Genomic DNA, 13781 nt, shown 5'->3' on the forward strand with positions numbered 1-13781 from the left:
ATGAGCGAATAACTCAGCAGACAGGAAACAAAGGGGCCAGCCTCCCTGCCGGACCCCGCGTACCAAGCGGAGCCAGGTGGAGGCGCCAGGAGAAGCAGCGCTGGGCGTGGGGCTCACCGCTGCAGAGAGCGGCTCTTTAAGGAGGTGCGGGCGCCTGCACAGCCCCAAGTTATGGCCCTCACAATATCTGCTAAGTACCGTGGCAGTTCCCACACAGGCGAGTTCTTTGATACTCCACCCTTATCCTCAGGTAAAGCTCTGTTTTCCCCTCTCAGTGTGGGCTGGGTTGAATCGTTGATTATTTTATTGTTTTAATTTCTATTTATTTATTTGCAAGGAGACAGACAGGAAGGAAGGAAGGAAGGAAGGAAGGAAGGAAGGAAGGAAGGAAGGAAGGAAGGAAGGAAGGAAGGAGGGAAAAGGGAGGGTGTACCAGGTCCTTTTACCCCTGCAAACAAACTCCAGATGTACGTGCCACTTTGTGCATCTGACTTCACATGGGTATTGGGAAATCAAACCCTGGCCCTTGGGCTTTGCTAGCTACAGCCTTTAACCACTGAGACATCTCTCCAGCCCCTGTTGTTTTTTAGAGAGAGCCTTTTGGAGCCTGGGCTGGACTTAAACTCCCTGTATAGCCAAGGATGACCTTGAATTCCTGATCCTCCTGCATCCACCTCCCAAGTCCTGGGATTGTGCCCCCATGACTGGCTAGTGCCTCACTTCTAACGACTGGCCAGTGGCAACTGTTCCGACCAGAAACCTGACACGCAGTGCCTTTGTCAGGGGAGGAGGGTTCATACCATTGTTGACGTCATGTGGGTTCCATGTCCTCCATGTGGTGTGATGAGAAGGACGCTCCACCTCTGTGTGTTTTCCCTGATCCCATAACCCCTTTCTTGTCCTGAGAAAATACCAGACACACAAATCCAAGTTGAAAATGTCCTAAAATACACCTAAATGGTGCTTTTCACAAATGTCAAGGTTAAGTTAGGCATGGTTAGCACACACTGGTAATCCCAGCCCTTGGGAGCTTGAGGCAGTAGGATTGCTAAGAGTTAGAGGGGCCAGCCTGGGCTACCCACTGAGAGTACTCCTTGTCTTGTCCAGGTTACTCCTTGTCTCAAAATCAAAACCAGCCAGGCATGGTGGCACATGCCTTTAATCCCAGCACTCGGGAGACAGAGGTAGGAGGATCGCCATGAGTTTGAGGCCATGCTGAGACTACATAGTAAATTCCAGGTCAGCTTGAGCTAGAGTGAAATCCTACCTTGAAAACAAAAAGGAAAAAAAAATTACATATGGCCACATGGCCACGTGTGCTTGTAACCCCAGCACTGTGGCAAGGACAGGAGGAATAATGGGGCTCACTGGTCAACCAGTCTAGTGAAAAAAAAAAAGGACTAGACAGATGTCTCAGTGGTTAAGGTGCTTGTCTGCAAAGCCTAAGGACCTAAGTTCACTTCCCCAGTACCCACATAACACCAGTTTTGTACAAGGTGGTGCATGCATCTGGATTTTATTAGCAGTGGCTAGAGGCCCTGGTGCACCCATTCTCTCTCTCTCTCTCTCTTCCATATGCCTCTTTCTCTCAAACAAATAAAAACACTAAACACACACACACAATCAAGCTCCAGCTTCAACGAGAGACTCTGTTTCAGGGAAATAAGAAATAAGAGAAAAGAATGAGAGAGAAGGACGCACAACATCTTCTGGTCTCTGCAGGCATGGGTACACACATCTGCATATACACGCACACACACACACACACACACCCCACATTCACATACCAAGAACAATTAAAAAAAAAAAAGGCAGTGCTGTGTCCTGGTTGAAGTCCTGGAATAAGAAAACGTATTAGTGGGGAAAGGCAAGAATCCTTGGCACAGCCTGAAGATTGTTAACATTAGTCGAAGTTAATCTCATGGTTTCAAAGTCAGCTGTCAGCCGCAGGGGAGCCAGGAGTAGGAGACATGAGAACTGTCTGTACTGTTTTTTGGGTTTTTTCTTTTCTTTTTTTTTGCAACTCTTAGGTGGCTCTGGGGAAAAAAAAAAAAAAAGAAAATGTTTTCTTAGGGCTTGGGTTAGTCTGGCTGAATCCTGGCTCTATCCCCTTCTGACCAACCCTCTTCCAGATGTCGCCCCGGCACCTTTAACCTGCAGCCCCACAACCCAGCTGGCTGCAGCCCCTGCTTCTGCTATGGCCATTCCAAGGTGTGCAGGGCCGCCGGCGGCTTCCAGACGCACCACATCCTCTCGGACTTCCACCAGGGTAAGCAGTGCCCCTGGCTACCTCCTGGGGGACAACTCCCTGCTGTGTCTGGAGGTCTGGCATTGAGAGCTGGGGCAGGGGACAGCTCTTCCGTCATGCCCCTTCAGAGAGAAGCCCTTGTCCGTACAACCTAGTTGGAATCATGGTGTGAGGAAACCTTGCCTCCCCCCGACCCCCAGAACCTGCCTGCGAACCATGAGCTCCTCCTCTGATCCCTGAAACGTGTCAACCTCCAATAATGCATATGCAGGGATCTTTTGGATCCTATAGGTAAATTTCCATCCAATCTTCTTATGAAGATTCGTCTCCCTTAACACACTTAGATGCTGGGGATTCCGGCTCAGGCTCTTCATTCCCAGCTATCAAGCGCCCGCCGTAGTCTGTATTCTGCACCGCATTATACACAGGGGGTCTCAGTGTCCTGCAGGTTAACTGGTCTCATTCCCGTTGTACATGAGGCCTTGCTGATGATTCTGGGTTCCTGGGCTGATGAGTTCTGTGGTTTTTGACTTTGGCTAACACAGCCACGTCTTTGGAGCAGGAAAGGGGTGGAACCCTGACCGCTGCATTGAATCAGAGCTAGTGTAACCCCTGGACCATGTCCCAAGGCAGGCCTCCACCTCTTGCCTAGCAGGTTACTCCTGGGCACCCAGATGCAGGGGAAGCGCGCCCTCTGCTGGACACTTTGCAGAAAGCAGGGTAGCATGTGACTGAGGCCAGGCAAGAGTCTAAGATGTTATCTGGACAAGACGTTTTCCTGAACCCCTAAGAGTGCTGTGATCTGTTCTCACCTTGAGACAGCTTCAGGTTTGGAACTTCCATGCCATTTCATGCTACAGCAGTCTCAATCGGGGACCCCAGCCCTTCTGGTCCCTGGATCCTTTTATGCCCCTGAAAACTATTGAGGACCTCAAAGTGCTTTCATATTTGTGGTTTGCTTGTATGGCTGTTTGTTATATTAGAAAAGTAAACAAATAAGCTAGGTGTGGAGGCACATGTCTGTAATATCAACACTTGGGAGGCTGAGGCAATGAGATCCCTAGCTCAAGGCCAGATGTAGCTACATAGCCAGATCGTGTCTTCAAATAAAACCAGGGACTGGAGGGAGGCCACCATGGTTAAGAGTGCCTCCTGCACTTGCATGAGGGCGACTCCCCGGCACCTACTTAAACAACTTGGCACGACCGCGCTTGTCTGGAGCCCCAGTCCTGGAGGGTACAGAGACTGGGGGCTCATGAAAACCGCAACTCTGCATTCAGAGAGAAGCTCCATCTCAAGGAAATACACAGATGAGCAATTGAGGAAGATGTGGGAACATTCTCCTCTGCACACCCACGCACAGGATGCGTGCATCTGCACACACACCATACCACACCACACATACCACACGTGCAAAACAAAACCCCAAAGAAACAAAAAAGCACCCTAAGTGATTCTTTCATATGTGTGCTTATTCATTTTAATGTGTACTTATTCATTCATTTTAACGTGCACTTATTCATTTTAAAAGACACCATTTTCACAGCTCTGTGAAAAAATGACTGCCTCTAAAAGAAAAAAAAAGGAAAAAAAAAAAACATTGTGTGAGAAGAGCGCTGTCCACATGATGTTTGTTCAGTCACTTCCAGGTTTGGCTCAGCGGAAGCCAGCTGCTCCTCCGTCTCCTCTGCCTCTCATCTGTGGGGCCGGCATGCACCATACGGCTTCAGGAAAACTCCGCTGCCTGCTTGTGCTAGCAACAGCATGAAAATGCAAATAGCCTCTTAGTTTTACTAAGAGGAGAATATTTGACCTCACAGACCCTCCCCCAAGGGTCTCAGGTATCTTCCCAAGGTATCTGGATCCAGTTTGAGAGCTGCTGTTGGGCCCCCCATTTTGCAGCAGAGGATCAAGCTTTCAGAGGTTAAGTAACTGGCCCAGGGTCACATATCCAGCAATGGACAAAACCTAATTTGGCTGAAGGAGCCCAAGCCTCCCCCTTTGGAGGCTAGGAAAGTCCCAAAGTGTGACAGTGCCCCCAGCAGAGAGCTGGGCCCTGTAGCCTCTTTGCACCTCAGACCCCTGCTGGGTCCATCACTGGAGGCCACCCTTCAACTCTCACATTGGTGGGGTGTGCTTGCTCTCTAGGGACTGGTGGCTGGCGGACCAGAGGCACAGGGGCCTCAGAACATCCACCTCGATGGAGCCCGAATGGGGTCCTCCTGGGCCTGGAAAATGGGGAGGAGCTCTCAGCACCAGGTAGGTGGTGGTCCTAGCAGGTCATGCTGCCTGTGTTCCCGCCCACTGCTGCTGGGTGCTAGTAGATTTCTATGACTGATAGCCTAGTCCCACAGACATCCTGAGTTCTGGCTCCTTGTACTAGGGAGCTGACCCCTGAGCGGGCAAGCTTTGCAAGCAAGTGCTGACAGAGTCCCAAGGCAGAGCAAGGCGTGCTGTGGAGGGAGTGCGTGTGTGAGAGCCTCCTCGGGTCTTTTTCTCTTATAAAGCCCCCCTCCAATTCATCCACAGAGACCCCTAACAATTTCACTGAATCCAAGTGACCTCCCAGAGGCCTCAGCACTTAACACCACAGTCAGCTACACAGATTCAAAGAATGAGGATGGGGACATCCTTGGGTGCCATTAGATGACAGCATAGGCAGAATCCGCAGACGTTCACAGTCTGTTTTCCTAAGTCATGCGTGTATACGTCACTGCTTCCTACCAAAACAGTGGGCAGTGGGTACAGTACGCAAAGTGAGTCCGTTCTTGGTTCTCTTCCTGATGGACACAGGTCGTGCTAGCCCTGCGGCCTCAGCTGACCCGGGGGGGAGCTACAGGGGACCAGTCCTGTCCTCTCCTCTCCTATGCCACCTTTATTTTCACTTAACTTTTCTGCCGCACTGGGGATGGCACTCAGGGCATCAATATGCTAAGCACAGGTTGTACCACTGAGCCAACCCCACCCTCCATGGTGGGTGTTAACTTAAGTGGTTGCCTGCTTCGGGGAACATTCCAAGGACTCTTGGCCCGTTGAGTCTCACTACGTTTCCAGGCAAGGTTGGGTGCAGGGGAATTCTGTGTCCACAGGCCTGGAATGCAGTGCATGAGTCGGTAACAAGGCAGCTGGGACTTTGACATTGTGTGTGTCTGTCCTCAGCTCATGGTCAGACTTGGCAGCCTGTTAGACTTCACTGTCAAGACCCCAATTTAGGAGCTAGAGAGATAGGCGCTTGCTTGCAATGCCTGATGGTCTGAGTTCAGTTTCTCAGTACCCGCATAAAAGCCAGACACACAGAGAAGTACATGCTTCTGGAGTTTGTTTGCAATGGCAAGAGGCCCTGGCCTGCCCGTATTCTCATATATATAGACAGACAGACAGATAGTCATAGATATATAGATATCCCAAGTTAGAGATAAAATTATTAGGACTGTCAATAGGGACGGCACATCCTGAGCCAGTCGTGTGTGACCAAATGGGTCACTGTCTTGTGAGGGTAAGGGAAGAGGCATTCACCCTTGGGCATCTGCTTGCTGGCAAAGAGCCCTGGATTTTTTTTTCCCTACTGCCACAAGTGTATCTCATTTGAATGTTTACTCGCTGACACATCAGTACAGATGATAGGATCAAGCTGAGCATATGAAGCCTTCTCTTCTCATCTTCAGAGCAGTTCCTAGGAGACCAGAGACTCAGCTATGGGCAGCCCCTCACGCTGACCCTCCGCGTGCCCCCCGGAGGCGTCCTGCCCCACGTGCACCTGAGGTTGGAAGGGGTCGGCTTGGCCCTGACTCTGCAGCCCTCTAGTCCATCCATCTCCCAGGCTGTCAGGCCATCAGGACAACTGCAGCTCCAGTTCCTGTAAGTAGCCACCCCTGTCCTGGCACTTGGTGAGAGCTGGGCACGGTGGTGCCTGAGGGCTAGGCGTACTGGAAGCTGCTGATGAGTCCCGGGCTCTGGGAACCACCTGTCTGTCCTTCATCAGGCTCTCACCACCTCCTCTCTCTAGTCTGCAGGAGACTTTTGAGGGTGTGGACCCCCCGCTGCCCACCTTCCACTTCCAGAGGCTGCTCACCAATCTGACTGCTTTGTATGTTGGGACCAGCACCCGAGGCCCGAGCCCTCCCGGTCAGTATGATGACGCCATGTCCCCGGCCCTATGTGGCCATGTAAAATCCCCACAGCAGTATAGTCATTCTCCATCCTTTACCAAGACAGGCTTTGAGGCCACAAGAATTCAGGACACTTGTCCCATAAAGGCAGCAGGTGGCTGAGGATGGAGGCAGGGGCTAAACAATGGGTGCCTTGAGGGTGGGTCACTTTAGGAGGCAAGTGTGTGGCCAGCAACACAGCCAAGAACCAGCAGGAGGTGCATCGGCAGCATCCTGGCAAGGTCCAACACAGCCCCTGCTGGGCACTATCGGTATTGCACTTTAGTCACCCCAAGAGCTGATTTGCCATCTAAATTCCCAAAGTGGGGAGGGGCCCGGGTTATCATCCACTATGGGCTAGGATTTGTCACCAGTTCTCACACTGGTCACTAGCAGTGAAGATCTGGTTTGGTCCTGGTTATAACCTACATGTAAGGCTGGTTTTTTTTTTGGGGGGGGGTGTTTTGTTTTGTTTTGATTTGGTTTTGGTTTTTCAAGGTAGGGTCTCACTCTGGACCAGGCTGACCTGGAATTAACTATGTAGTCTCAGGGTGGCCTCAAACTCACGGCAATCCTCCTACCTCTGCCTCCTGAGTGCTGGGATTAAAGGCGTGCGCCATCACGCCTGGCTAGGTTTTTATTTTTTTAAATATTTAGTTATTTGAGAAGAAAGAGGTGGGGAGAGAATATGTGCACCAGGTCCTCTAGCCATTGCAAATGAACTCCAGACACATGCGCCATCTTGTGCATCTGGCTTACATGGGTACTGGGGAATCAAACCTGGGTCCTTAGGCTCTGCAGGTAAGCTATCTCTTCAGCACCATTGCAATTTTTTCTTATTTTTGAGGTAGGGTCTCATAGTAGCTCAGGCTGACCTGGAACTCACTCTAGAGCCCAGGTTGGCCTTGAATTCTAAGTCCTCTTGCTTCCACCTCATAAGTTCTGGGATCGCCCCAGTGTGCCTGGTCATGACGGCTTTTCCACAAGTTTCCTTAGCCTTGCTGGTATGGTTCCATTGACCCACTAGGAGGAGTAGCTTGGTAAAGCCAATGTTCATTTGTGGGGAAGCAGGAGAGTCAAGTATCATATTCTATTGACTAAGATTGACCCTGACTTTTATTTTGTTATGTGTATGTATGTATGGTGTGTATGTGCATGTGTGTTCATATATGTGTGGGAGTGTATTGTGTGCATGCCCATGTATGTGTGTGTGAGTTTGAGTTCATGGAGGCCAGAGATTGACATCAGGTCATCAGGTGCTTTCCTTAATTCCTATCCACCTTTTCTTTTTTCCTTTTCCTTTTCCTTTTTTTTTTCTCAAGGCAGGGTCTTGTTCTAGCACAAGTTGAACTGGCACTCATTCTATAGTCCCAGGGTGGCCTCGAACTCATGGTTATCCTCTTACTTCTGCCTCCCAAGTGCTGGGATTAGAAGTGTGCACCACCACGCCCAGCATGGGTACTGGGAAATTCAACCCTATCTTGAATAAATAAATAAATAAATATTTTAATTTATTTATTTGAGAGAGTGAGAGAAAAAGGCACAGAGAGAGAGAGAGAAAGAAAGAATTGGTGCACCAAGGCCTCTAGCCACTGAAATGGCAGCTAGATTCATGCTCCCCCTTGTGCATCTGGCTTTATGTGGGTACTGGGAAATTGAATCTGGGTCCTTTGGCTTTGCTAGCAAGCACCTTAACCACTAAGCCATCTCTCCAGCCTTTGTTTTGTTTTGATTTTGGTTTTTCAAGGTAGGGTCTCATTCTAGCCCAGGCTGACCTGGAATTCATTATGTAGTCTCAGGGTAACCTCAAATTCATGGTGATTCTCCTACCTCTGCCTCCTGAGTGCTGGGATTAAAGACATGTGCCACTGCACCCAGCTCAATGCTTTTGAGGTAAGATTTTACTCTAGCCCAGGTTGGCCTAGAATTAACTTACTACAGTTCTACCCCAGCCTCCCAAATGCTAGGACTATAGGCATGCCTAGTTCATCCGCCTGTTTTTTTGTTTGTTTGTTTGAGAGATTCTCTCGTGGGCCTGAAATAAGTAGGTTTGATGGGCTGGCCAGAAAACCCCAGGGGTCCACCTGCCTTTGGCTCCTCAGGATTGAGATTATAAGCATGTGTCCCCATGCCTGGCATTATTTAATTTAATTTAATTTAATTTACTTATTTGAGAGAGTGAAAAAGAGGCAGAGAGAGAAAGTGGATCCTGGGAAATCGAACCGAGGTCCTTTGGCTTTGTATGCAAACGCCTTAACTACTAAGCCATCTGTTGCAGTCAGGTTCACATTGCTGGTAGAAATCACCCAACCAAGAGCAGCTTGTGGGAAAGAGATTTATTTTGGCTTACAGACTCAAGGGGAAGCTCCACAATGGCAGGAAAAACGACGACATGAACAAAGGGTGGACATCATCTGCTGGCCAACATAAGGTGGACAGTAGCAACAGGAGAGTGTGCCAAACACTGGCATGGGGACACTGGCTATAACACCCATAAGCCCGCCCCCAACAATACACTGCCTCCAGGAGGCGTTAATTCCCAAATCTCCATCAGCTGGGAACCTAGCATTCAGAACATTTAATTTTATGGGGGACACCTGAATCAAACTACCACAACATCTCTCTACATTTTTTTACATGAGTTTTAAGGATTGAATTTAGGTCCTCATGCTTGTAAGTCAAGCATTTTACCAACTGAGCCATTTCTCCAGCCTGGCTCTATACTTGTAAAACAAAGTTTATTGATTTATTCTCAAGTCTGCACATGAATAAGCCCATAGTCTCTTGCTGGTCCAAACAAATGCCCATCCATACATGGGTGGCTGGGGAAGTGAACCCAGGCTGGCAGGGCTTGTAAGCAAGCACCTTTACCCACCAAGCTATCTCCTCAGCCTTTAATTCTATACTTTCTTTGTTGTTTTGTTTTCAAGGTAGGGTCTCCCTATAGTCCAGGCTGACCTGGAATTCACTCTGTAGCCCCAGGCTGGCTTTGAACTCAAACACATGATCCTCCTACCTCAACCTAGTACTACATTAAAGGTGTGCACTACCCTACAGCTATGGCTCTGTATTTTTTTTCATTTATTTTATTTATTTGAGAGAGAAAGAGGCAGTTATATATATAAATAGAGAGAAAGGGTGTGCCAGGGCTTTCAGCCACTGCAAACGAACTTCAGACGCATATGCCACCTTATGCATCTGGCTTACGTGGGTCCTGGGGAATCTAACCTGGGTCCTTAGGCTTTGTAGGCAAGCACCTTAGCTGCTAAGCCAGCCCTCCAGCTCCCCGTATTTTTTAACAGAGATTTCAGCAGGCAGTGTGATGTTCTGCAGCATGCTCTTTGCAGCTAACAGTAGGCCTTGGAGCACATTCATTGGAAAGTCTGCTGTCGCTGCACAAGGTGGCACACACCTTTAATCCCAGCACTTGGGAGGCAGAGGTAGGAGGATCACCATGAGTTGGAGGTCACACAGAGATAACATAGTGAATTCCAGGTCAGCCTGAGCTAGAGTGAGACCCTACCTCAAAAGAAAGAAAGAAAGAAAGAAAAAAGAAAGAAAGAAAGAAAGAAAGAAAGAAAGAAGAAAGGAAAGGAAAAGAAAAAGAAAAAGAAAAAGAAAAAGAAAAAGAAAAAGAAAAAGAAAAAGAAAAAGAAAAAGAAAAAGAAAAAGGTCTGTTGTCTAGTATTCTGTGTCAGAGGTGCCCGGGGAGGTCTCAGCTACCCCCAGTAACAGATGCCTCAGCGGCTTCCAGCTTTCGTCAGAACTCACAGTGCTGTAGGAAGCAGGGAACAGCAGTGTGTAGAGGTCTCTGTGTCCTTCAAAGAGAGTCCTACACTGGAGTGTTAGGTCAGGGGTGTGTGTTTTAAACATGAACAAAACCCACTGCAGGTCCCCTTGGAAAAGCTGGCCTGCAACTGATGCTCCATGTCACATGGCCTCTGTTAGGGTCTCACCAGCGTTTACAATTATTTTCAGTATAGAGGCTGGTGTGACAGGCCCCTCCACTCCACTCCCCTGCACTGTAAGCAGGACCTTCTAGTTTATAGTCAGGCACCCATGCCAATTTCTTCAAAGGTCAGATTTCTTTATTTTTCAAATTGAGCGTGTTATCGCTTACTTGAATAGGAAATGTCTGCTTTCATTGCAGGTAAGAAATTTCACCAGCATCTCTATGCCAGTCAGTTTCTTCTCAATCAATGTCAGTCCATTTAAACATAGGGAATTGGGGAAAAAGTAAACACGAAGGCATAAGGAGGGCTGGATAGGAGTACCCACGGCAGAGGTTGGCACTGGGTACCAGAAAAATGGTTTCTCGGGCATCCTTACTTGAGCTGCACTGGACAGTAGCTAGTGCCTTCCTTCCAGCTTCCACACACGCACCAGAGCCTGTTCCCCAGCCACGGAGCAGATTCTGTACTGGGAACAGGTGCATTGGGACATTGGAGGGGGCCTTCAATCTTCCATCCTTTGGACACATGGTAGGAATGCAGCCTATGGATTTTATTTTATTTATTTTATTTGCAAGTGGGGGCGGGGAGACAGAGAGAAGAGATAGAGAAAATGGGCACACCAGGGCCTCTAGCCACTGCAAACAAACTCCAGATACATACATGGCTTTATGTGGGTACTGGGGAATCAAACTCGGGTCATTAGGGTTTGCAGGCAAGCACCTTAACCACTAAGCTATCTCTGCAGCCCATCCCATGGGATTTTTAACATGTGACCTTGTGTTCTAGGTGTCTGGGAGTAATATGGCACTTTCCTTCTTCTCAGTTTTATACAGTTTGTGATTTGTTCCCTTACCCCAAATCTACATAAACACATACGATCTTTAAAATAAATCAACCACTGGGAATTGGAGGATGACTCGGTGGGTAAAATGCTTGCTGCATAAGCGTGAGGACCTGAATTAGAATCCCCAGCACCAGTGCGAAAGCCAGGTGTGGTGATGCATGCCAGTAATCTCAATACTGGGGAGGCAGAGACAGGAGGATCCCTAGGGCTTGATGGCCAGCTGAATCAGTGAGTCCTGACTTAAATAAGAGACCCAGTCTCAAAAATATGAAGTTGGGGGCCGGAAAGATGGCTTAGCATTAAGGCAATTGCCTGCGAAACCTAAGGACCCATGTTCAACTCTCCAGGTCCCACATAAGCCAGATGCTCAAGGTGATGCAAGCATGCAAGGCCACACATGTACACGTGGTGGCACATATGTCTGGAGTTTGATTACAGTGGCTGGAAGTTCTGGTGCACCAATTCTCCCTCTCTCTTCCTCTCCCCACCCCTTCAGTCTCTCTTGCATTAAAAAAAAAAATGAAGGGCTGGAGAGATGGCGTAGCGGTTAAGTGCTTGCCTGTGAAGTCTACGGACCCTGGTTCGAGGCTCGGTTCCCCAGGTCCCACGTTAGCCAGATGCACAAGGGGGCGCACGTGTCTGGAGTTCGTTTGCAGTGGCTGGAGGCCCTGGCGTGCCCATTCTCTCTCTCTCCCTCTATCTGTCTTTCTCTCTGTGTCTATCGCTCTCAAATAAATAAATTAATTAATTTAAAAAAAAAGAAAATGCATTCTTTAAAAAAAAAAAATGAAGTGGGGCTGGAGAGATGGCTTAGCAGTTAAGATACTTTCTGGCAAAGCCAAAGGACCCAGGTTCAATTCCCCAGGACCCACGTGAAGCCAGATGCTCAAGGTGGCACATACATCGGGAGTTAGTTTGCAGTGGCTAGAGGCCCTGTCATACCCATTCTCCTTCGCTGTCTGTCTCTTTCTCTCTCTCTCTCTCTCTCTCTGCCTCTTTCTTTCTCTCTCAAATAAATAGATAAAAAGTAAAATAAATAAATAAATGAGGTGGAGAATGAGGAATACACCCAACATCAGCCTCTGGTCTACACACACACACACATGCGTGCATTTACCCCCCCCCATGAACACATATGTTTTGCATGTATACACCTGTGTGTATACATGCAAAAATACTGAAACTACTAGACTGTTATTCCTTAGTCTACCTGCCTTCTAGACTACTTAAACCTTTAGAAGCAGACCTCAGCTTGCTTGAAGGGAGCGTCCAGCTCTGAGGGCATGTGAGTGCCTGAACTCATAAGCTCCTCTTTAAAATGTTTCCCAAGTGGAGGTATAAGAATGGCTTATTAGCCGGGTGTGGTGGAGCACGCCTTTAATCCCAGCACTTGGGAGGCAGAGGTAGGAGGATCACCGTGAGTTCAAGGCCACCCTGAGACTCCATAGTGAATTCCAGGTCAGCCTGGGCTAGAGTGAGACCCTACCTTGAAAAACCAAAAAATTAAAATTAAAAAAAAAGAATGGCTCATTACTGCTTAAGTCTACAAAACTTTAATGACCCATTGGAGCAGACATTTGTCCATAAAGCACTCAGCTTGCTCTCTTTCTCTGTCACACACACACACACACACACACACACACACGCACACACACACATCCTGTTGTCAGCTCTCACGGTGCTGGGACAAACATCCCAACTAGACACAGCTTATGGGAGGGAGGGGTTTATTTCAGACTTACAAATCCAAGCGAAACTCTGTCAGTGCTGAAAGAAGCTGGCTCCCTTTCATAGATCCAAGCGGAGAAAAACAAGTGCAGTAAGCAAACACCAACCCCAGAAGTATGAAGTTTCAGAGCTCAAACTGCTCTGGACACACCTTGTAGGACTAGACTGAAGATTCTCCCCCAAACACACCTTAGGACTGGACTCCAAGGTCTAACCCCAGTGACGCCTCTGCACCAGTAGGGCTCCACCCACTGGACACTCCAAATTCAAGCCTGAGTTTGTGGGGCCATTTTTTTTTTCAAACCACCACACACACATAGTTAAGGGTTAAACCCAGATCCTTGCGCATACTAAGCGCATGCCTATGACTGAGCTGTATCCATAGCCTCTTATCTATTTATCCTCCTAAAAACTTCCTGTTTCCTATGCCCTTGGTTTTGACTATTGTTTTCAAAACCGCACTTGAAGCTGGGCATGGTAGTGTACTCCCATAACTCTAGAACTTGGATGGTGAAGGCAATAAGGTTACATGTTCAAAGCTAGCCTGTGTTACAATAGACCCTGTTCCAAAATATCAAAAAACAAAATAATAAAAATTATGAAGCTGGATAAGATGGTACATGCCTATAATCCCAGCACTTTGGAGGTATAGATGCAGGAAGATCAGGGTTCAAGGTCAACTTTGACTATGTATCTAGTTTTAGGCCAACTTGGTCTTCCTGAAACCCTGTCTCCAACAACAACAACAAAAATTTTTAAGTAAAAAAATTCTTCCAGGCATGCTGACTCATGTCTTTAATCCAAACTCTTAGGAGGTTGAGGTTGGAGGAATTTGAGGCCACCCTGTGACAACAGAGTGA

The 13781-nt window shown here is 48.1% G+C and overlaps 1 protein-coding gene across 1 annotated transcript in view; it reads left to right on the forward strand.

Moving 5' to 3' along the window:
- Window positions 1-13781, forward strand: part of Lamc3 (laminin subunit gamma 3) — an 83151-nt gene that overhangs the window by 32730 nt on the left and 36640 nt on the right. Inside the window, exons 8-11 of the mRNA XM_004671741.2 lie at window positions 2133-2269; window positions 4397-4507; window positions 5914-6106; window positions 6255-6373. Of these exons, the coding sequence (XP_004671798.2) occupies window positions 2133-2269; window positions 4397-4507; window positions 5914-6106; window positions 6255-6373 (560 nt within the window). The remainder of the gene's footprint in view (window positions 1-2132; window positions 2270-4396; window positions 4508-5913; window positions 6107-6254; window positions 6374-13781) is intronic.

This window comes from Jaculus jaculus, chromosome 1, assembly GCF_020740685.1.
Source record: "Jaculus jaculus isolate mJacJac1 chromosome 1, mJacJac1.mat.Y.cur, whole genome shotgun sequence".
Lineage (NCBI taxonomy): Eukaryota > Metazoa > Chordata > Mammalia > Rodentia > Dipodidae > Jaculus > Jaculus jaculus.